The following is a 25890-nucleotide window of genomic DNA, read 5'->3' on the forward strand; positions in this document are numbered from 1 at the left end:
AATGATTATATACCCAAATGTAACTTCAGAAATAAATCATAAATTGGACTTTCAATTCAAAATCATAATACATAGAAAACTAGAACAGATAAGAACTGAATATACTCGTTTGGTTTAGAACAGCCAACTACATAATTGCTACAATTAACAAGCGACCTAGCGGCTGATATAGCTCCGCTGTGTTTTATAGAGAACAACTATTTTTGACACATGTTGATGAAGGAGGTGGAAATCTTTGATAGCTAAATGCAGTGGCCAGAAAAAAGTGGCAAAAATAACTGCAAAAATACACAATTGAAGATTTCATCATACTTTGAATATATCACAGCGGATCATCCCTCAGAACATGTCAACCAAAGCTATCTGATGAGTAGTTTTTGGCAACAATTGCCCCCAAAAATAAAAATTGCAGATTTCATCATAATTTCAAAAGATCAAATTTAGTTCATCTATAGAATTCTGTATACCAAATTTCAAAGCTATCAGACGAGTACTTTTTGAGAAACACATATTTTGACCAAAAATGGCTAAAATTGCCCCAAAAATACAAAATTACAGATTTCATCAGAAATTCAATATATTACTTAGCTCATCTGTAGAAACCTGTATACCAAATTTCAAAGCTTTCAGACCAGTACTTTTTGAGAAACATTTTTTGACCAAAAATGGAAAAAATTGCCCAAAAAATTCAAAATTGCAGATTTCATCATAATTTCAATAAAATTCATTAAGGTGATCTGTAGGAACGTGTATACGAAATTGCAAAGCTATCAGATGAGTACCTTTGGAAATACACATTTTTTGACCAAAAATGGAAAAAATTGCCCCAAAAATACAAAATTACAAATTTCGTAAGAAATTCAATATATATTACTTAGTTCACCTATAGAAACCTGTATACCGAATTCCAAAACTATCAGACCAGTACTTTTTGAGAAATACATTTTTTGACCAAAAATGGCAAAAATTGCCTTAAAAATGCAAATTTGCATATTTCTGCACAATTTGAAGAAATCTGAAATAGATCATCCCTAGGGACATATGTACCAAATATCAAAGCTATCTGACTGGTAATTTTGAAGATTTTTAAAGATTTTTTTACCAAAAATGACAAAAATTGCCTTACAAATACAAATATGCCAATTTCACCACGATTTGAAGAAATCTGACTGAAGTCACCCTAAGTAAACTGCATATCAAATTTCAAAGCAATCGAACAAGCGATTTCAGAGAAGAAGATTTTTTACCAAAAACAACAAAAAATGCCCCCAAAAATACAAATATGCAAATTTCACCACAATTAGAATAAACTTAAGTGAGGTCATCCCAAGTGAACTGCATATAGAATTTCAAAGCAATTGGACTTGCGGTTTCAGAGGAGAAGGCAATTGTTGACGGATGACGACGCCGACGACGCCGGAAAATCAACCTATTTGATAAGCTCCGCGTCGCTGACAGCGGAGCTAAAAATGTGAGTTTGAAACTTTGATAACTTTATTAACATGCAAGCCACACCTATTGAAAACTTATCAGTTCTTGTAATTTAGTTGAAATCCGTTCAACCTTCCTTCAGATATTGTGTATACAAAGACATTCACACTGCTAAACCATTAGCTTACCTTAACACACCACAGTACTACAAATTTCCCATGATTCATTCTCATTTGCACCATCAGAGATTCCCAAGTCAAGCTAAACTACCGATACAAATTTTGGAAACTGGCAGAGACTTCTTTTCAATTACCATTTCAGATTATTTTAAAAAGCAGGCATTATTGAGAGAGGCGATCCTAACCTTTTAAATTTTTCAAGCAATACAGAAGAGTTGGAAGTAAAACTGATAATTGAAGCACCTGTTAAGTCAAACAAAAAGATATTTTTTTTCTATTGACAATACAAAGGAAATTTACGTTTTAACTGTAAACAGAAATTGGCCACCTCAGTTGGTTATCTGCTCGTTTCCTCTGATCCAAAGTGTGACACCCGCAGTAAGCTTACATTCATACTGTGATTTCTATGACTTTGATTTTGACACTCAATGTAATTCCTAAATGTACTTTTCCTAGATAAAAATTGATAAAAGTTTTTAAAATGGCAACCTTTGATGGTACAAATCAGGAAGAATTATGGGTAAAATATTTTACTGTGCACACGTAAGCCAACTTTCAAAATTAACTTTTTTGTCTAGTGGTCCATGTTGACCACCATATTGAAATTTTGGTGGTCGTTAGCAAAATACCTGTGCACAAAAAAACTAACAAAATTTGTATACTAAAGACAACTCTTCATGTCAACTTGAACATTTTGCAGTACCCTGTGTAATAATAATTTATGAGAACAAATTTACCTGATATAGCTGTGACATCTTTTAAACACTCATTGCTTTTAGCTTTATTATGTGTATAAAAAGAATTTGTTACAGGCAAATATATATTTTAAATTTCTAGATGGTTGGATGCTCCTAGTTATCACACTTTCTATAGGCGTTTCTGTAATATTTTCAAAACCAAGAAGCTTTAACTTATGAAGCAATTTGTTGAACAGGTGTTTGATTCAAAGATGATATTCAACCAAAATACAAAATGACTGAAAATCTAGTGGTCTCACATTGACAACAGAAAATCAAAACTGTGATCAATATCAGAAAAGCGGCAGTCATTTGACCCATGACCACTGTTAATTTCAAGAGTCATAAATTGAAAACATCCCAAAACACTCAAGTAAAGCACACTTCACCAAAATTAAAAAAAATACAATATTCTGTTTATTGACAAAACGGCCTCTAAAGCCCAAGCTGCTACTAAGAATTTTTTCGTGATTAAAAATATCCAGATTTAGTGTATACAGTTCAAATTAAACACTAGATGGCATTTTTATACTGTAAAACATAACAAATCGTCAATTTAGTGAAGACAAAACATTGCTGATGACACAGTCCAGGTGGATTAACGTGTTTCAATTACAGTGTCTAAATTACTGTCTGGCAGCCTCATTACAGGTAAGAGGGGTGAATTAGTTAAATGTGAGAAAATCACATCAAAATGGTCATGTGGCGGCCATGTTTGTGTACTTGGGACAAAAATAGTGTGTCACGTACCAATTGTCATGTTGGATCATAATAAAATAAATTGAAGTGCATAAGAACACCATAATACATTGTTTTTGTTCTAAGAGTGAACAAAATCTGTACAGGGATGGTTGGGTTTTAATTCAAATACATAAAAAATTTGGAAGAAAATGGCAGCCGTGTCTCAGAATTTTTAAATAACTCATAGTTTTTTATACAAAAAGGGGTGAAAGTGACTACCCTGTCTTGTAGAATAAATGACTTTTATTTTTAGCATTATTATTCACTGTACAAAAACTAAATGGAATTTAAAAATTCTTAGAGTTTTATACCCTAAGATACCCCATTACCTATATTTATTCAACGTGTGGTGTTTCCCTAGAAAAAGTTGACAGCATCTGTGATCTTGGAGTTGAAGTTTCTTCCAATATGTCTTGGGACTAGCATATCAATATATCTGTTACAAAAGCAAACAGCATGCTGGGACTGATTAAACGTACATGTGGCGACACCTGTTCCACAAAAATGAAACTCCAACTATTTATCCCTAGCCAGTAGTATTCTCGATTATGAACTCATCAAAGGTTACAGCTACTGTCACTTTAATACCAACATTGCTAATTTTGCACATTTCTAAGCCAAACAATTGGCAATAAGGGAAGAAAAACAAGCAATCTAGCAGCCGATATACCTTGAGAGAATAACTATATTTGACACAAGTGTTGATAAAGAAGGCTGGAATCTTTGATAGTTCATTTCAGTGCCAGACATGATTGGCAATAATAGCTGCAAAAATACACAATTGAAGATTTCATCATAATTTGAACATATCACATTAAGATCATCCATAAGAACATGTCAACCAAAGCTATCAGACGAGCAGTTCTTTGAGCATCAAATTGTTTTTACCGAATATGGCACAAATTGCCAAAAACAAAACAAAATCGCAGATTTTATCATAATTTCAATATATCACATTAAAATATCCCCTTTGAACCTGTATAGCAATTATCATAGCTATTAATGAGCAGTTTATGAGAAACGCATTTTTTTGACCAAAATGGCAAAAATTGCCTCAAAAAGTACAAAATTAGATTTCATCATGATTTTAATATATCACATTTTGTTCATCTGTAGGAACCCTTATACTAAATTCTAAAGCTATTAGATGAGCAATTTTTGAGAAACACATTTTTTGACCAAAAATTGCACAAAAAATACATAATTGCAGATTTCATCATAATTTCAATATATCACATTCAGTTCATCTGTAGGAACCTGTGTACCAAATATCACAGCTGTAAGATAAGTGGTTTTTGTGAAACAAATTTTTTGACCAAAAATGACAAAAATTGCCTTGAAAATAAAAATTTGCATATTTCTGCACAATTTGAACAAACCTGAAGTAGAACATCCCTTGGGACCTATGTACCAAGTATCAAAGCTAATGTGACCTGTACTTTTGAAGATTTTTAAAGATTTTTTGACTCAAAATGACAAAAATTACAAATATGCAAATTTCACCACAATTTGAATAAACTTAAGTGAGGTCACCCCAAGTGGACTGCAAATTGAATTTCAAAGCAATCGGACTTGCGGTTACAGAGGAGAAGGCAATTGTTGACAGACGACAGACAATCAGCCTATTTGACAAGCTCTGCATCGCTGACAGCAGAGCTAATAAAAAGTTTGTTTTTCATCCTCTCGCATCTCAATACAGATCAATTTGTCTTTTATTTGTCTTTACTTCATATTCTCTGTCTCCATCCTGAGATGTGCATCTGACTGGTCTTTTAGAATTTCCACAAGAAAAGTTATAGCTATGATCAGCTGAGTTTCTCTTTCTTTTCTTCTTGTTAATATTTTTCCTATATGGATGTAGCAGTTTTATGAGCTTAACCTAACTTTTCACTTTAAATGTTGAAAAAGCTTCATTGTGAGCTTTTTCCAACAAACTGTTCAATGTAGGACTATCCACAAAATCCTCACTCAAACTCCAATCAAACAAATCCCTGATCATATCTGTTTAAGTCAGCTGAAGCGGCTTCTCATCACTACATGTTGGTGGTTGTTGACACACTTCATCAGCTGTACATGCAGCATACATGGGCTCACTGTACGTGTTTATGCAGGCCAATGCTAGTATACACTTGAACACTTTTCATCAGATGGCACATCCCAAATACCATCTGCAGTGGTCATCTTCACACGCTTGTCAAACCCCATCATCCTCGCCGCTCTTATTAACTTTAGATAGTCTGCCAGCCAGCTGCAAACCCTCAAGGTAACTAAAAAATAAAGCAAAGACATTGATGAATATTTGGCCCACTCTCTTGGTGAATGCATTGTTATCGTACATTTACAAGATTTGTGTATACTACACTGGTACCTAATATGATGTCAGCAAATTTCAGCAATTGGTTTCATGTCAAAAAATAGAAAATGCCTGGAATTAATAACTAGCCTTGTTTGTAAAACTATCATCTACAAATACATTAGTTACACATCGCGTGAATCTTTTTTTAAAGTATTATATGAAGAATTAACAATCTGATTCTATGATCAACTAACAGCATAATTTCTTGTATTCAAACAAGCCTTTGCTTTGTTGCTAAGTATGTCCTGTACCCTCTAGTGTCTAAAGGACAGGATGGATACTGCGATACAAGCAAAGTTCAAGTGCACAATAATCTAGCCAGAGAGAAAACAATATGGAGCGGGGGCAGTACAGTGTTTTTAAGAATTATATGCACATATGCAAACTTTTCAAGGAATACAAGTTTGTGACATGATTAAAGCATATAATTTCAGTGAATGTGCAGTGACAAATAAGAGCTGGGACAGATATGAGGACAATGCAGTTCAATGAATCATAGATTATTCAGCATTGAAACACAGTCTCTCTACCACCAGTCTGGAAACGTGCCTGGTTTCTTTGTGACAAAGAATATGGAAAAACAAGTGATGAACACCTTTCTTTTTGTGTCAGAAAGTTGAGACAAATAGTCATGCATATTATTAAGAACCTATTTGCATCTCACAGAGACAAATTACACATTTTCCTGCAGACATTTTGAAATCTACATTACTGAATTATTTTGATTCAAAATGGAACTACAGTATACTGTGAACTTAACTACATCAATTTTTGATGCAAAGAAACACCAGATTGCAAGAAAAGGAGAGCATAATTGTGACAGCAAATCATATCACACCTTTAACATACCTGTTTCCAGACGAGTGATAGAGAGACTGTGACAGAAAACAGATACTGTTGAGAGCAAAATATTTTGCGTCAGATCTGAAAAAAATAAGCGTTTTTAGCATCAAACTTTTGTTGAACATGTCATATATGCTGTAATACCACAAACCCTGAATACACACAGACCAGAATTGTGGAAACGTATCCCTGCAATGCCTGATTACTGTGGCTTCAAATTATACTCAATTTGCTTAGAAAACTTTGCTGTAGAAAACCAGTTGAGACACATTTCACAAGTGGTACGTGTGATGTCATGATGTCACACAGTACGGAAACCTTACACATATTTATGAGCACATGTAAAACCCATGGAATTCACAGATGTCAAAGGGGAAGGACGCCCAGCAATTCTGTGTTCATCAAGACAAAATCTATGAAAAACTGGAGCGAAATCTGTCTTCGTTATTCACTTTCACAATGTAGTGATAATGCGATGGTGTCTTTTTAATAGACCCTGGTTACAAGTGGAAGTGATGTAACACACTAGTGCCTTCAGTTTGTAATACCCACTGCACTGAGGCTTATAGGGCTTCCCCAGCAGCTGACTATTGTAATTACTAGGCCCTTACGTCACTTCTACCTATAACCAAAGAATTCTAAAAGGGCCCACTGCGCTATCAATAATTGCAAGGGAATAAAAAAGACTGATCACCACTTTTTCTTAGATTATTTTATTGATGAACACCAGATCACTGGGTAACCTTTCCCTTAACCTAAGTGACGACCAATGTTCATGGCCACTTGTGCCACCAGGCTGTTACCTGTGGTGGGACAATACTATCATTAAGAACCTAACATGGCTTATATTTCCATTTGACTTAAGCCGGGTATTAAACTTAATAACTTTGGCTAAACGAGATAACAAGATACATGGCTGTATGTAAAATGGGTTTTGATCTATAGATAAAAAGTTGGAACTGGGTGAAAAAAATGAAGAATATTGATAAGAAAGTGTTACACTCCTAAGAAATATTGATTTCATTCCTCTAAATAAAATTTACAAATCAAGAAGACAACAGAGAAACAAATAGCTGTAACTTCACAAGAACTTTGTCAATTTGTTAAGCTCTGTGCATGCATAGACAGTAGAGGGGGAAGACTATACTGTCTATGGTCTGTGGTAATAGTATCCATGTACATAATATTTGAGCTTACCTATAGTAGATTTTAACTTTAGCAGAAATCAATTTCAAGGGATCATCAATTCTCCTATTTGCAATTCCCTTCAAAAACTGATACTTCATGGAACCTAAAAATCTGTAAAACAAAGCAACAACTTAAATATCAATTCATTTCGTCAAGCATATACATTATAGAAAGTTCATGAAAACGATATGTTCACTTTGATCAAACTGGCAAAATTGGACTTGCTGTCATAAAAAAACACAACCTGAACTTTCTTCAGGTCATTTTCTCAAACATCTTTGGGAGAATTTTATGCTTTGAAGTACAACATAAATGTACGGTATATTGCTGCCCTCAGGGCAGATTGGTAGATAGGATGAGAAATGTATGTCTGCCCTAAGGCAGCTCTGATATATTGCTGCCCTCATGGCAGATTGGTAATACACTGTGCAATGCTGTAAGAATAGAAATATATGTCTGCCCTGAGGGCAGCTCTGATATATTGCTACCCTTAGGGCAGATTGGTAGATAGGATAAGAAATGTATGGTTGCCCTGAGGGCAGCTGTGATAAATTGCTGCCCTCGGGACAGATTGGTAGATAGCATAGGGAATGTATACATGTATGCCCCAAGGGCAGCTCTGATATAATGCTGCCCTCAGGGCAAATTGGTAGATAGCATAGAGATGTATATGTCTGCCTTAAGGGCAGCTCTGATATATTGCTGCCCTTAGAGCAGATTGGTAGATAGGATAAGAAATGTATGATTGCCCTGAGGGCAGCTGTGATAAATTGCTGCCCTCAGGGCAGATTGGTAGATAGCATAGGGAATGTATACATGTGTACCCCAAGGGCAGCTCTGATATAATGCTGCCCTCAGGGCAAATTGGTAGATAGCATGAGAAAGTATATGTCTGCCTTGATGGCAGCTCTGAAATATTGCTGCCCTCAGGGCAGATTGGTAGATATACACTTATCCACTGCTGTAAGGTTAGGAAATGTATGTTTGCCCTGAGGGCAGCTCTGATATTTTGCTGCCCGTAGGGCAGATTGGTATAGGAGACATAGGGAATGTATCATGTATGCCCCAAGGGCAGATCTGATATAATGCTGCCCTCAGGGCAAATTGGTAGATAGCATGGAGAAAGTATATGTCTGCCTTGAGAGCAGCTCTGATATATTGCTGCCCTCAGGGCAGATTGGTAGATATACACTTATCCACTGCTGTAAGGTTAGGAAATGTATGTTTGCCCTGAGGCAGCTCTGATATTTTGCTGCCCGTAGGGCAGATTGGTATAGGAGAAGAATTGTAAGTCTGCCCTGAGGGCAGCTCTGAAAATTGCTGCCCTTAGGGCAGATTGGTAGATAGCATAGGGAATGTATACATGTCTGCCCCAAGGGCAGCTCTGATAAATTGCTGCCCTTAGGGCAGATTGGTAGATATACATATATCAAATGCTGTAAGGTTAGGAAATGTATTTTTGCCCTGAGGGCAGCTCTGATATATTGCTGCCTGCAGGGCAGATTGGCAGATAGGATAAGAAAGGTATGTCTGCCCTGAAGGCAGGTCTGCTAAATTGTTGCCCTCAGGGCAGATCGGCAGATAGCATAGGGAATGTACACATGTCTGCCCTGAGGGCAGCTCTGATAAATTGTTGCCCTTAGGGTAGATTGGTAGATATAGCATTGAGAATGTATAAGTCTGCCCAAAGGGCAGGGCAGGTCTGATATATTGCTGCCCTCAGGGCAGATTGGTAGATAGGATGAGAAATGTATGTCTGCCCTAAGGGCAGCTCTGATATATTGCTGCTCTCATGGCAGATTGGTAAATACACTGTGCAATGCTGTAAGAATAGAAATATATGTCTGCCCTGAGGGCAGCTCTGATATATTGCTACCCTTAGGGCAGATTGGTAGATAGGATAAGAAATGTATGGTTGCCCTGAGGGCAGCTGTGATAAATTGCTGCCCTCGGGACAGATTGGTAGATAGCATAGGGAATGTATACATGTATGCCCCAAGGGCAGCTCTGATATAATGCTGCCCTCAGGGCAAATTGGTAGATAGCATAGAGAATGTATATGTCTGCCTTGAGGGCAGCTCTGATATATTGCTGCCCTTAGAGCAGATTGGTAGATAGGATAAGAAATGTATGATTGCCCTGAGGGCAGCTGTGATAAATTGCTGCCCTCAGGGCAGATTGGTAGATAGCATAGGGAATGTATACATGTGTACCCCAAGGGCAGCTCTGATATAATGCTGCCCTCAGGGCAAATTGGTAGATAGCATGGAGAAAGTATATGTCTGCCTTGAGGGCAGCTCTGATATATTGCTGCCCTCAGGGCAGATTGGTAGATATACACTTATCCACTGCTGTAAGGTTAGGAAATGTATGTTTGCCCTGAGGGCAGCTCTGATATTTTGCTGCCCGTAGGGCAGATTGGTATAGGAGAAGAATTGTAAGTCTGCCCTGAGGGCAGCTCTGAAAATTGCTGCCCTTAGGGCAGATTGGTAGATAGCATAGAGAATGTATACAGTCTGCCCCAAGGGCAGCTCTGATACATTGCTGCCCTTAGGGCAGATTGGTAGATAGCATAGGGAATGTATATGTCTGCCCCAAGGGCAGCTCTGATAAATTGCTGCCCTTAGGGCAGATTGGTAGATATACATATATCAAATGCTGTAAGGTTAGGAAATGTATTTTTGCCCTGAGGGCAGCTCTGATATATTGCTGCCTGCAGGGCAGATTGGCAGATAGGATAACAAAGGTATGTCTGCCCTGAAGGCAGGTCTGCTAAATTGTTGCCCTCAGGGCAGATCGGCAGATAGCATAGGGAATGTACACATGTCTGCCCTGAGGGCAGCTCTGATAAATTGTTGCCTTAGGGTAGATTGGTAGATATAGCATTGAGAATGTATAAGTCTGCCCAAAGGGCAGGGCAGGTCTGATATATTGCTGCCCTCAGGGCAGATTGGTAGATTGCATAGAGAATGTATAAGTCTGCCCAAAGGGCAGCTCTGATATATTGCTGCCCTCAGGGCAAATTGGTAGATAGCATAGAGAATGTATAAGTCTGCCCAAAGGGCAGTTTTGATATATTGCTGCCCTCAGGGCAGATTGTAGACAGCATAGAGAATGTATATGTCTGCCTCAAGGGCAGCTCTGATACATTGCTGCCCTCAGGGCAGATTGGTAGACAGCACAGAGAATGTATATGTCTGCCCCAAGGGCAGCTCTGATACATTGCTGCCCTCAGGGCACATTGGTAGATATACACTATGCAATGCTGTAATGATAGGAAATATATGTTTGCCCTGAGGGCAGCTCTGAAATATTGGTGCCCTTAGGGCAGATTGGTAGACTATGCAATGCTGTAAGGATAGGAAATATGTCTGCCCTGAGGGCAGCTCTGATTTATTACTGCCCTTGGGGCAGATTGGTAGATACTAGACACTACACAATGCTATGAGGATGGAAAATGTATATCTGCCCTGAGGGCAAACAGATATATCGCTGCTCTCTGGGCAGAGTGGTAGATATTTACTATGGACGTAGGCGAATATACATCATGCAATGTTGGAAAGTTTTAATTGTTTGTTTGCACTCACATGGAGGCGCTTGTATGATGCCATTTGCATCAGGGCACTCAGCTAATGTAGCGACCGCTAGCGACCGCCGCAACAATGATTGCAGCTATCCAAGATCAGACTGAGTAACACCACCTTGCACTACTACGTTAATTTGCAAGTTGACCGTGTGATCATGGCAAACGTGTTGCTATATTATGTATTTTCAACTTGTCTTGGGAAATTTGACTTACCTTTACGCTTCATCCTTTGAAATAAAACACCAGCAAGCTAAAGATCGTTCTGACACAGTGCGGGGTACGACTATACAGGTATGCTCTCTGCAGCGTGCAACGGCACTTCCATGACTTGCCGCGCTCACGCGTACGGGGACTATTTTTCAAGCAAGTTGTGACGTCATTGAATGTTGTGCAGATGTTGGAGCTGCCCTGAGGGCAGCGCTGCCCTCAGGTCATTTTTCAGTTGCAACTTCTACCGCCTGCTAGTCACCTGACAGAACATGCTACAACAAATATGGCTGCTACTATGAAAACGCCGGTCAAAATCGACTGGATCAGAATTATGTTCAAACACTGATATCCGAACCAAAAACATTGGCACACGGACGGGAAACATAAACTGAAAGGATTAATCCAGAAGTACGGGGAAATAGAGGTGATTGAAGGCTGGCTGTCACATGATATCGCAGCAGTACGTGGCGTGTATCGAACGCGCTAGGGTCATTGAGGTCATCGCCGACTGTGGCGTGACCCAATGACCAGAGCACGTTCGATACACGCCACAAGTACTGCTGCGGATATCACAGCAATTGAAAGCAAACTTTGTTGGAACTATGAACGACGATTGATTTCGATGGATAGAATGGTGTCCGAATTTTGTGAAAAATGCAAGGCATCATGTCGACGTTCTAAAAGTATCAAGAGGTGTGCTAAATCACAGTGGCTAAATCATGGAGGTAAAAAGTCTTTCTTTCTACCTCCACGGCTTTGTGGTACAAACAAGAAGTTGGTGTCAAGTGAGCCTGAAAGTGCGAAACCCAAGAAACATGAGAAAAAGTTACAAGTGTTACTTTCATCCAATCACAGCTTGTTTTATTTAACCCAATAGCGTCCATGTTTACATTAGCCGGTACCTGACCCTATATTTCCCCACGCCCTCTACCGGGGAAATGGGTCAGGGAACCAGACTACCACATATATGCTGTAGTGGGTATTTAATTGCAAAGGTTGATAGGTAACTGAATCGTTTTACATGTCACACTATGACTGAGGTAATGACCTTCGGGGAGCTACGCGAATGTATGAACTACGTGAACTCTGCGTGATCGACCCATTCATATAATGTTGCGCCCTTAATGGCGCGTCAAACGTAGAAATGAGGGCCATTCGAGATTTTATTGCGCAATGGCGCGTCCTAGAATTAACTTTGCAATTAGTGCGATAGTACGCTATCAAGTCTACGATTCTGCAATGTCTATATACTATATAGCGTGTGAGGGGAGTGTGATCTGGGGAACGCAAACAAGCTTATCTGCATATGAATTTAGGACACGCCCGCTATCAGTAATGACTGCTGACGTCATTGTTTTTCCCACTGAAGCCATTCGCTGTGGCGATGTGTCGACACGCAAGGCTCCAAAAATTGGTAGTTTTCCGCGATTTATTTTATTTTCCTGGGACTTTTTCTCTGAACAACTGTCATTCCCGGCCGACATCATCACTTGGTAACAAAGTATGTCCGTGTTGAGGCTCGTGCACGTCTAATTATCAAATGCCGTAGCGTAGAAGTATCAAAACATGTTTTTTGCGTTTTTCTCGAATTCAATGTGTGAATGAAGTACCCTTCTTTGGCACCTCGTCAATTCGCGCTCACAAACACTAGCTGCTTGAAATTCACACCGTCCATTGGAAACATAATGAACTCAAAATCCGTGTCTGGATTTCCTTTATATGTCTTTGTTATTTTTTAATGGTGTTGGACGAAGGTGCTTTTCAAGGAATTTTAATTATCACGCCATATAATTTGAATGGAGCCTCCGAGAAAAAATCGCAGACACGGTTTTGAAGGATATTGTCAAGGCTTGTCAATGAAGAAATTCCAACCGGAAATCTTGCAGCATGTTCGCATAAGGCCGGGAAAACCGGTTTTTGGAAGGTTCAGCAAAACGCTTGTCACGTGACTCTTATGCAAATAATGACCGTGCACTGTGCTTGGTCGGATAGCTCTATATCAGGGCTTTCAGAAAATGTATACTTTATTGGGGTTTGGGACAGTTCAATTGAGAAAAAAATAAAATCTGAAAGTGCCCAAAAGGTATTTATCATCCTTAAACCCTAATAAATGGATAAGACCTTTTTGTGGTAATGAAGAATAGTTAAGACTGCTCAACTCCGCCTGTACACAGTCTCATCTGTGTTCTCTTTTACACGAGAATATTCAGGGAATACCTCAACTACCGGTATCTTGGTTGGTCTCGCACAGGGCATTGTACGATCACTTCCTCTTAGAAGGGTTAGAGTTAAAGAGTACTATAAAAGTTTGATTGACAGAAAATTCGTAAAATCTTGGGCCACAGAATTGTTGAATGATAAGTATAATTTGGGCCTTGATTTGCAAAATGTTTGGGTTTCCCGAGCGACCAGGTTAACAAGTGAACGCCGACTTGCCCGCTTTGTTTAAGTTCCTTCATGGCATTCTCCCAAAAAATGAAAAATTGTATTATAAGTGGAAATGGTTGATAGTAACCTATGTAGGATTTCTGGCATTGTTGAAACTCTGCTCTGGGATTGTTCAAGGCTCAAACAATATTGGGTGCAAGTAATTGACCTGCTTCATGACAAGAGAAAGATCAAAATCGAATTGTGTTTTAATGATTTACTCACAGGACAATATGATGTCGATAATTGTATCAACCACATTCTTGTGATATATATATATATATATATATATATATATATATATATATATATATATATATATATATATACAAATATAATAATATAATATAATATAATATAATATAATATAATATAATATAATATAATATAATATAATATATAAAATGTAAACACATGGCTGATTTGCCTATGAAGAAATATTGATATCTTTCAAACCTTCTGTATTTTTGGGTTTTCAAAAAAAGAAGTCTTAGAATAGAAGATAACATAAATAGTGAATCTGCGAGAAAGAAATGGTATGGTTTCTTAGAGCTGTTTTGCTAACTTGATTTTAATTGCCAAACGCGTGTTAACTTTTTTCGTCTTGATGCATCACGTGTTCATGGCTATTGATTAATTTTCCCATGTCAAGACCTGCTACACATATATACTTGAAGAGTTATGTTTTTTCTCCGCACAGGTACTATGTTGCAATCGACGGAAACTTTCCACCAAATATCCTTTCTCTGTCACAACTCTCTTTGCGGTCACTGATATAGACCTTTTACAGAATTTTATTGTTTTGTGCGTATTTAGTAACCTATCCGTGATTTGGTTTGCCGTATTCTGACCATAAGTAAATGAAACCAAAACAATACTTCCCAAATATATGCGTTGTTCTGTAGCTACAAGACTGTTGTATCACCCCATTGTATAATTCATGATGCAATACCAAATCCAATATACAATAACACTTAACCATATATGTTATACCATCCCAATATGCAATACCAACGCAGTATGTAATAACACTTAATCCAATATATAATACCAACCCAACGTGTAATAACATTTAAAAACCAATGTAATAACACATATCCCAGTATGTAATACTGACAGTGCTGTGCTTGCGGAGTAAAGATTCAACAGTTAAGTTGGCAAATCACTGACTCATAATGTACATGTGCAGAAAACGAGTACAAATTCGACGTTGGACAGCGAAAGACAGAAAACGGCTAGTCCATATGAGAGACGTATAATGGCTCAATAGATGGCATCTAGACCATGGCTATTGTCAATTGGAGCTGAGATTATATGTGTGAGATCACCAACGCTTGATTTAACAAGCAGCTAAAACAACTACGGGGTTGGCCTATCGTACAGAAACTATTGGAAATAATGTACGGGTCACATCTATTGTCTCTGTTGGCGAAAATAAAAATGAGTGTGTCTGTTTGTAGAAAAAATATTTTCGGTAAATAGCCTCCATTTATACTTTTTTCGAAAAAACAATGGGTTTTGAAGTTGAATCGCTCCAGCAGAAAGAAAACTGTCAAACTTGATAAATTCTCGCGTAATTTTCGAAATTTGAGAAAAATAAAATTAAAGTGGATGTCAAAAAAAAATTGGGCGTAAGCAGTCTACTGGAAAGGCGGGTATCTTTATGTTTGGATGGCTAAGGGGCTAACACTGAAAGTAGTACGCGGACTTTGGTACTAGAGAAACAATTCGAACATTTATCGATATTTGAAATTCAAACTGGCTGCCATTTCTGTGTTTACTCTATGTTGAAAAGTGCAATTTTCGATTTTCGAAAAATTAAGACGGTGAAATTTTTTCTTATTCCAAGAGCTTTACATAAAATGAGCCCCTAAAATTAGTATATCAGAAAAGTACTGAAAACCTGTGAGCCAGCATATCTGACCATGAGGCGCGTTCTACCTTAGGTTGAATAAACTGAGACAACACATTGCTTACTTGTATTTTCACAAATCATGTTTTTCTTTGAGTCACAGCCGATATCTCTCCACTCTTCCTTTCTGTGAAAAACAAAGTAAGTCTTGTACAAATGTTGACAGACAGAAATACAGAACCTAAAAAGAGATTTCAACAGTTGGTGTCTCTCACAAGCAGTGTCAATGGGATACCGTTAAGCAACAAGTCGATAACATACTAACAATTATATCGGATTTTCTTACTACACCATACATTTCATCGTCACAATGAGCCAAAAAACTACTCGTTCACTCTTCTCGATCGACTGTTCTGCAAAAATGATTATTTTTTCGTATAGATTGCGATAGAAACGAAAGTAAAGGCAAAATTGAGTTCTTTTTCATTTACAGTTCAAGAGAAAAAAAAATAATTACTGTGAATTCTGAACCCATGACTCCTGTATGAATGTAAAATGATTAATTCACACATTTACACAGATATGATATATGCATACATACATACATACATACATACATACATACATACATACATACATACATACATACATACATACATACGCACTTTCAACTCCCCCCCCACACACACATGCACACGCGCACACACATTCATACATATATACATATATCCTGCAACATTGAAGTTTCTCCACCAAGCTGAAGGCACTCTCATTATTTCACTTACATTAGTTGAATGCAATCTCCGAAGTTTTTCGGAAATTTCTTTTTGAAAGGTTTGAAGGTTAACGTTTCGCCGTCGCTAGTGAGAACCACGCTTCTGTCGGTTTGCAATCGGGCGTCAATCCAGAAACTGTTGTCAGCCATGCCTTCTTCGTTAAGCACTGAGAGTATGTGTTGGTGCTTGTCCTCACTATCATCTTTGACCACGCTAAGACCGTACCTTTCACAAAACTCGAACGTCTCAGTGTTCGTTCTCCAGTTGAAGAGTGTGAAGGTGATGCAGCCTGAAAACAAAGATGCCGGTATTACATCCGGAATTTCTGGCACCGTCTTTCAGCAAGACTCCTTTGATGGTAAGTTGAATTTTGCCAGCTCTTGTTATGATAACTAGAATCGCCACATCACCATCGCTCAAGAGAAATATACACTTCATTTTGCTCCGACATTTTCGATTATGCCGCAAAATTAAAAATTTAATCAGGTTGAAAAGGTCATCAAACTTGCAAAAAAACTGCAGCAAAGTGTCATTTGATATACCTTTGTCTTACTGTTTCAGAATGACTGCATCAGTTGTCCACGATAATGCTCATTTGTATATCTAACGGGGACAATTATCTAGCAGGACGTGACCAAAGTTATATTTCATAATTTTTATTGAAAATATATATACACATAAGTAATCGTAATGATATATTAGTGTTGTACTTCTTGGATTCATATATTTAACAAGCTTTTACAATGATGGTATATTTCTGGAAGGACTTAACCAAAATTAATGAATTCAAAGATATGTTAGTATAGTAATGAAAAGCAGTTAGCAATTCAGTTACAGCTTTAAGTTGCGAGTTGAATAATATTTTCTAAACGACATCTCATTCCAAGTATTTTGTGAAACTAACAATGTAACAATTAGTTTTTCTCTCTGACATTTATATGTAGAGACCAATAGAATTGGCAAATACAAGACTACCCAGCGTAGTCGCCCAACTTAAATTACGATCGCTCAGTAGAGATATACTCTTCGTTTTGCTGGCACGTTTTCGATTATTGCGCAAATTAACAATCCAATCAGGCGTAAAAGGTCATCAAACTTGCACAAAAACTGCAGCAAAGTGTCATGGGATATATCTTTGTCTTATGATCAACATACGCAGCGAATTTCAACAAATTTGTTGCCACCTTTCTAGATGTGAGAAAATGTTTTCAAAAGTGCATTAATGTGTCTATGCAAATTGGAAAGTAGTTGCCATAATATTTGTTCTGCCCATATAACAACATGAGCAGTATCAGTTCCCAGTTTCATTAAATTTGGTGAGGTCATCCTTTCTATATCACATTCAATTAAATTATGGCAAGCGCAGAGCAGCAAATGCATGTGACTTGCAATAACAAACCTTGTTTGATCGTTCCTCTAGATGTATCTCCCGAACAGTGAAAATTCAAAGGATACACAAATACAAAAGAGTGAAACGTTTCTTTATACAGCATTCCAGGAGAATATTTCGCTGCAGCTTTATTCGACATATTTTTTTTTCTTTATTAAAATATTTTATTGGGTCACCAAATTGTCTGTCAATATTCAGATTCTAGAGTATATACACAAAGACGTTCCTTTTGATTAGTTATTCACGCTGACTATACATATTTACGATCAGCAAATCAACACTTAACTCCATGAGCTTAAAACCGAGTTTTTAAAAAAGTTATTTAATTTAACAGCTTACCTTTGTATTAGAGGGAATCTTATAAAAGTTTTGTTTTTAATTACTTTGACGAATCTTTTTAATATTCTTTGCTATTATAACTTTCTTTTATTTCTTTTTGGTGTACTATTCTCGTCTTCCACACTCTTCTTTATTTCTTTATAGTGCTAACGGTAAATCATTCCAAAGCTACTATGGCGGGTTCGTTATTATATGAACCGTGATGTTCAATATAATATTATACGTGATCACTCACGTGAGCTATTCCAATGTCTCTATGTCCGTGTTTCTGTTTGAGTGTCTGTCTCTTGATGCGATATCTAAAGATGTGGCTCATCCACGATTAGTGGGTGTGGATTACAAAATTTATGTTAATTTGCGTGATCAGTTGTCCAGAGATGAAATAATTTCAGAATGACTGCATCAGTTGTCAACGATAATGCTCATTTGTAATTCTAACGAATTTTTACAATTAGGGGATAATTATCTAGCAGGACATGTCCAAAGTTATATTTCATATTTTTCATTGAGAATATATATACACAACTGAATGAAATATAAGAGTAGTACTTCTTGGATTTATATGTTTAACAAGCTTTTACAATGATGGTATATTACTGGAAGGACTTAACCAAAGTTAATGAATACAAAGATATGTATTATACTAGTGAAAAGCAGTTAACAATTCCGTTTCGCCTCACTGTCAAGTTTGCGTGTCAAATTACATTTTAATTTAAGGGTGGACAACTACGCTGGGTAGTCTAGTATTTGCCAATTCTATTGGCCTGTATGTAGAAATGCTAGAGAGAAAAATAATTGTCACATCGTTATTTTCACAAAATACTTTGAATGAGATGTCGTTTAGAAAAATGTATCTGATTATGGTTTGCTAGATAACGATATTAAATGAAAGGATAATCCCTTTCGTAAAAAGAAGCTATGCAAGTGTGTTTCTCAATACTTTCCATAAATACATCATTCAGCGACACACTTTTCGTCGTACAATCTTGAAGTCATTTACGAAGGAACATTTAGAATTGTACGCTACATGAGGTAGCTATGCCAAAGCCAAAATCTGCTTCCTATATGTTCGGGGCCTGAACTTTGTCACAAAGTAGAGTGAACTGCACAAAATTTAAGTGTAGAGCGTATTTCTATACGATGTATCAGAAGACGTAAGTCAAACTTTTTCTCTGCATATTTCTTAATATCTACTCTCCGTACTCTACAACATGTATACAATTACAAAGATAACAAAATCTTTTCCTTTGCCTAGTCGTCCACTTACACTATTTCAACGATGGCCGCACCAAATTTAACAAGATTTTATATAGACGCTGCCCGTAACAATAAATGAGTGAACTAATCGTTGCACCATCGTGGTAAATAATTGATAATTTACATATTAAAAACTATTCAAATCTTGTATTTATCTCAGAAGTCAATTACAAAATGAATTTTGTAGGCGATGTTGATCATAAAATCATGGGCATATTGTTAGGGAAAACAAAAATGTCAATGTAGAAATAGCTGCGAACAGTGCATGCGAGCATTTTATGTTCATATCAGGTTTGCATTGCAGGGTTGGAGCTCTAGATAAGTGAGTTTCAGTACTATTGGAAAGACACTGTAATTCACTGCATTTTGTTTTCATAAATTTTGTATCATTTGCAAATTTTGTTGTTCTGACAAGAACCGTGAAGTATTACTAGAATATTCGATCAACGAATAACCTTCATTTCCGCAAAAAAGCGCTTACATCGATAGCACAATTTTACAGTAACGACAGAGGTGTTTCGTCAGGAGCTACTACAGAATCGTTGTAATGAATTCGCTGTTCAGACGACTAGAACGTTTAAAGTAGACTTGAAATGCACCTCGGGGACAGGAATTCGGGCCTTCAAATTTTATCAATTTTCTTCTGACCTACTGCTTGTTGGGGCTCATTTTAAAGCTCTTGGCAAAAGAAAAGTTTTCACCGTCTTAGTTTTTCAAAAATCGAAAATTTTATTTTTTTCCCATAGAGTTAACACAGGGATGGCGGCCATTTTGAATTTCAAATATCGAGAAATCACAAGTTATTTGTCTCTCTAGTACCAAAGTTTGCACGGTGACCCTGATTTTTATTCTTGCTTTGGTAGAGAATGGTTGAAAGTTTCACTGAGGAAAGTTTGAGCGAAAGTTTAAGTCTTTCACTTTCGAGGTGCATATTACCTTAAAGTTGACTTGAAATCGCAACAGTTATCAGGGATTTCCAGATTGTCCGAGATTAGCCGCGGTCGATCATCAAAGTCATTTCTTCAAAGGAGGCTTTACATATATTGCATATCGATTGTACACTTAAACTGGAGCTCACATAATGGTATCAGATCAGGCACATAGTTTACAATGTAAACCGCAATTGTTATTCAGTGTATGTGAGCCCCGCTGTGGAAAAGTGTTTCGTTGCGACTGCTAGTGTCGACCAAGCTAAGATACAGCATCATTAATTGTTACAATTTCACGTAGACCTCAGCTATTGCGGGGGAACTTTACAACGTCACAGCCATCTAAACGGCAAATCTCGATTATGTCTGTAGTAAAGGTTGTACTCACGGACTGGGAACCTTAACGCACGGTTCAACAAGCGGATGTTATACTTTCACATCAATTATGATTAAAATTATCTAAGTTTATGGTTGGTTCTGTAACTATGAATCACAGAAAATCAACAGAGTATTGAAAAAGAGCACTGCCCCAACAATAACCTGCCACTACAAAAGTATCCGAAGCAAGTATCAAAAAGCGGATGGGTTAGGTATATCTTAACTCTGTCATTGAATGGTCACATCTTTGCATGACTCAAATATATTGCGAGTCATACTAAACACAGAGAGAGAGAGAGAGAGAGAGAGAGAGAGAGAGAGAGAGAGAGAGAGGGGGGGGAGCATGAGAGTAAAGTTTTACGCTTGCCGAGTTAATACCGCATTTTTTCAGATGTGGGAGAGGTTATTTCGAAAACGGGACACTGACGAAGATGGCAATTAACTCACCTGACAGTTTTAGAGACGTTGATAAAATCACAAGAAAAGCAGTTACTCGGAGACCCATTTGTACTGTGAAGTTACAGCCCAACCTAATATTTCGTCTGTCCATTTTCTGTCGGTTTCTTAACCCACTGCAGGTTGTCATTATCATGTCCAGGTACTTGACAGGCTAGTGTATGTAGTCAATGAATCGGAACAAATTAAAGTACGAACTATTTTCGAGGCACATCTGACATTCTGTTTATCGATAACAATCCGCTAAACACGTTTAGTGAGCACCAATCAACCGAGTGACGGGAATTGGTAACAAGAGGCGTTTGCTGGTAAAGAAACTATTCATGAGTTTTTGAAAAGGAATTTTGAGGGGAGAACGAAAGGTATAGCCAATTCCATTCTAATTTCTCCCTGTCTAAACCAGTGAAGTTTGTACAGCCGGCTCCCCCTACAATGGTTTACAGCTGCCCTGCCCCTTGCCGTATGACGTTGCGTCGAAAACAAACCAGTTTCTTCACCCTTCCCCCGAGATTTCCCGAGGGATAAAAACAAATGAAATTATCCTGATGATGATGATGATACAAAATTGGCTGCTGGCTATAAGATGAATTCAAACTCGAAAGAACTCCCCACGGTTCGCGAAAAGGTTGGCATACAGTTTTATTGGTCGCCTCTCTTTATTGTAACATCGATCTTTGTCAAAAAATGGTGATTTATCAACATCATAGTAAAGAAACGCCTACACTTTTCTTTTGGACTCACTTGTTTTTTTTATTTGGACACAGAACTTTCAGGAAATATATGATGTCTCTGGTCATGCGCGCTTGGCAGAGAAGAGGTCTCGATAGCGATTGGGCCAAAAAAGAAAAAAATTGAAATGCAAAAAAGGAAGAAGTCTGCGTTGGCCGTTACACTGTGCATCGTGCACCTCTGTCATGAACATCCACTGTCTTTACGCATGACAGCATTTAGAATTATTGTCTTTCTCGCAATCAATTTGAGAGATGACAGGAGCGTAGCGATATACTTAGTGACGTCTATGTCAAGGTCTAACAAACAAATATGTTTCAATGAAAAACATTAACCTTGCTTTAAAAACAGACGCTGATAACATCTCTAAAGGCATCGATATTCAATTAATTTGATTCTACTTGAATCGTACACAGCCGTTTTCAGTGGAATTCATTCTGACGCGCACGGTATATCTACATGGCACAACATATTACATTTCCAACCATTAACTGCCTAAGAAGTATTTTTATTTCAGCAGACTACTCCCTTCTATTTCGGTTTTGCATTGTCTCTCTGCAAAAAAAAACCCAAAACACGAAGACAATAAAACAAAACCAAAAAGAACAACAACAACAACAAACACAAACACACAACCAATCAAACAAACAAGCAACCCCTCCCCCATGCATCCACAATTAACTCATCGATGTTGACCGTATACGGACCTTCCAGTTTACTATTATAGGAGGTATTTCTGCCAATCGTGTCATTTCCTCTCTATGTTGAATTCTACTAACTCTTTAGAGATTAAGAGCTTTCACTTGTTTCGCTTAAACAACCCGAATTCTCCACCAGTGTTGCAAATGTCTCTATATTCACACTACCATTTTTCTGTAGAATTGCTCCAAACCTGTTTGTTGCACACAGAAGTCGTGTGAAGTCTAGTTCTTGCCATTCTTCGAAATGACCAGGGTATGAAACTGGCTGTCTGCTTTTTCACAAACTTCAGCTCTTTGATATCGTCTTTATTTTTTCATTTTTTCCCTATTTGTATGCATATCGAAAGACGCCTTATCTCGTGATCAAAAGAATCGCTGATTCCTAATAATTTGTTGATAACTTGTACATACTGATGTCATTTATTAGTACTCAAGGACGTGTTCTGAACATCATGCACCATCAACTGAGGAACCACGTACCAGGTCGCCACACTTTCAGCCAGGCACTAATTAAATGCATAGTCGATATCTAGTGATTAGAAACAAACCCGCAAAAAATGTTTACTTACTTGACAGAATCGTTGTGATGTTGATAGCAATTAGTCTTGGTTCAGCTCAATGAACTTTTAAAGGAGTTTGCAACACTTTATTAATGCATATATCTAATTATCAGGCTTTTAGCTTGTCTGTTTGTTCTTTGCTTTGTTAACAGTGAGCAAAACACAACGGATGGGCGGTGGTGCGTTCATCCGGTTCAATAGATTTTCTTGAAAATTTAACAGACGCATAGGACGTTGCAAAAATTCAAAGCCCCAATAGTTGCGAATTTTATGCATTATTTTCATAATTTTATTTTCAAACCAAAGTTGGTTCGTGTAAATGTGCTAACTGAAGGACGTGTATAGAAGTATCACTGCTCACTGATTTGGACAATGGCTACACGTTTTAACAGACTGAATAATAAACGGTTGCCGCACTCATCAAAAGCGCCCAAACGGAAAAGTACAAAAATTTAAGTATTTCCTGCACATACACATCCGGATCATGTCAGAAACAAGCATGATGCCATTGACTTGAACGCACAACACACGAAGGCCAACATTTTGTTATTGTAATTTTTATTTTCTCTGTCATATGGTTAGTTTTTGATATTGGCGGGAAATCTAAAATGATGTTAAAACGTTTGAATTTACATGCCACGTTCGACACTTGCGACAGTATTATACACGTTTTCAACCATTAATGGTTTAATTAAAGAATGGACTTGAACCTGTGTGAATACCTACCTAACAAGGAGAAATCAATATGACTATAAAAAGAAGATGGCACTACAGGTTTAGATAAATTGTATCCGTATTATTATGGCTACAGTTTGTGTGTTATATTCATAGTTTTTTTTCTCTGTTCAGTCCATTCTGAAAATAAAAACATACAGCAAAAGTTCTTAATATTTTTATGTACCGGTAGTAAGTGAGAATTTGAAAGCCATCGATTGATGGCGCTCTATAATTTCTCTCAAAAAAATTTGGGGTAAATATCAGGAAACATTTTAATGGGGTCAATTTAGTGGTTTTGATTACAAAAAAGTCGATTCACAAAATAATGCCGTTGAATGAAGTCACATAAATATTTTATATTGAATATTGTTTCAGCGAGAACTTGAAGAGGGAGATAAATTTTGGTGATTGTGTATTTTCATTTTGGTGAACCAGCTGCAAGTGGCTTCGTGCATTGCTATCTATTGCTATCCACAAACTTAAATTTTCCTTTCGTTTACAGTGTGCAAATTGAATAGAACCTAACATTTGCTCTCAAAATTAATGATACTGCCTTCTTCAGGGAACATTTGAAGTACACGAAACTATATGCGCTCGTACAAATCATATAGCGTTTTTGGCAATCTCAAGTAAATACGGTATCTTACAACCTGGCACAATTGCATGATGCCTTCTCGCCTAAACTTTGACATAGCGACAGGAAGGAAGACTTCCATCACTGCCAAAGGCAAAATAGCATACCGAAAGCACGATATAATTCACGTAATATTCAGTAATCACAGATAAAGTCAGGTCAGGTCAGGTCAGGTCAGATCAGATCAGATCAGCTCAGCTGAATAGATCAACCGATCGACTGATTGATCGATCAATCGATCAATCAATTAATCTGTCAATATGTCAATCAATCAATCTTTAATTATACAATAGATTAGAAAACAATCAAAATTGCAGCATGCAACATAGGCAATACGTTGAGCTAATGCGAAGAATGGTCCCCCTTGTCGATATTCGCAATTTTACTCTCGAATCATGAACTGCTTGTTCATCATAAGGGCCATCTGATTGGAAGGGTCGTAGAAAGTGCGTTGTGTAATATAGACTCAAGTCGCGTTTGAAGAAGAGAGACTTTACAGAAGTTACAGGAGATAGGGGCACTGTGTTTTTCAAAATGAGGCTGCACGAAAAATATTGACCCTTCAAAAGCGTTTGCGAGAAAATAAGTGACCCTATCCAAACTTCATGGGCTAAAAAAGTGTCCCTCACTGTGAGTGTCACAGTCCATATCAACAATATACCTTAAATGGCGTATAATTTCTCATTTGACCTTAATTTGAACTTCCAAAAAAAACTTCAACCTTCACAAACAATCACCTTTATGCAAGGTTTCAACTCGGTGAAAAAGATCACATTTGTACAATAAACAATTCTATCAAATTCTTGAACTACAATTGGCTATTCAAAATTAAAAGGGACAATAGTTTATTTTATATTTTGGCTAATAATTGTACGAAGTACAATATTATTGTCTGTCAAGAAACTTATTACAGCCTAAACGCCAATATTTAGCAACATGGCCAAAGATATACATTAATATACCAAGTTTTGAAGGAGGAAATGTGTAACAGTTTAACCCTAGACAACCATGAGAGGTGATATAATATTTTTGGGTGAAATTCCAATACCATATTGGTCGTTCACGTCTGCACTTTGAAACACTCTCTTCTTTTCAGGTATATTTATCAGTCGTCCAACGATTGTAACGCCACAGATTTAGCTAGGTTTTTTTTTGTATTTATAATGTCTTTATTCGAGTCGTTTCAAGAAGGAAAAAATTACATTACTGTCAGAATGGTGGAATTATATGAAGTGGTTAACATGTTACCTCTGTCCTAAATAAATCTTTCATTGGCCAACTATTTGTAAGTACTTTCCCCATTTCTTTATGAGTATGTCAATTTTGTTTTTTTCTGTTTGCAATATACAATTCAATTTTTGTATGTTTTGCGCAAAGTCTGTAAAGTTAAGTATAATTCCTTGGAGTTACGTCTAGCTATGTAGATATACCTCTTGGCAACCAAAATTAAAAAGTTGCAGATTTAGTTGACGTG

The 25890-nt window shown here is 37.2% G+C and overlaps 1 protein-coding gene across 2 annotated transcripts in view; it reads right to left on the reverse strand.

Annotated features, from left to right (window-relative positions):
• LOC139142599 (serine-rich adhesin for platelets-like) overlaps positions 1-21356 on the reverse strand; it is a 53365-nt gene extending 32009 nt beyond the window's left edge. For both annotated transcript variants that reach the window (XM_070712591.1, XM_070712592.1), the window contains exons 1-3: positions 21067-21356; positions 16336-16615; positions 15676-15737 (exon numbers count right to left, since the gene is read on the reverse strand). In XM_070712591.1, coding sequence (XP_070568692.1) covers positions 15676-15737; positions 16336-16615; positions 21067-21211 — 487 coding nt within the window. In that variant the 5' untranslated portion in view covers positions 21212-21356. The remainder of the gene's footprint in view (positions 1-15675; positions 15738-16335; positions 16616-21066) is intronic.
• Positions 21357-25890: the final 4534 nt, after the last annotated feature.

Source organism: Ptychodera flava, chromosome 10 (genome assembly GCF_041260155.1).
Source record: "Ptychodera flava strain L36383 chromosome 10, AS_Pfla_20210202, whole genome shotgun sequence".
Classification (NCBI taxonomy): Eukaryota; Metazoa; Hemichordata; class Enteropneusta; family Ptychoderidae; genus Ptychodera; species Ptychodera flava.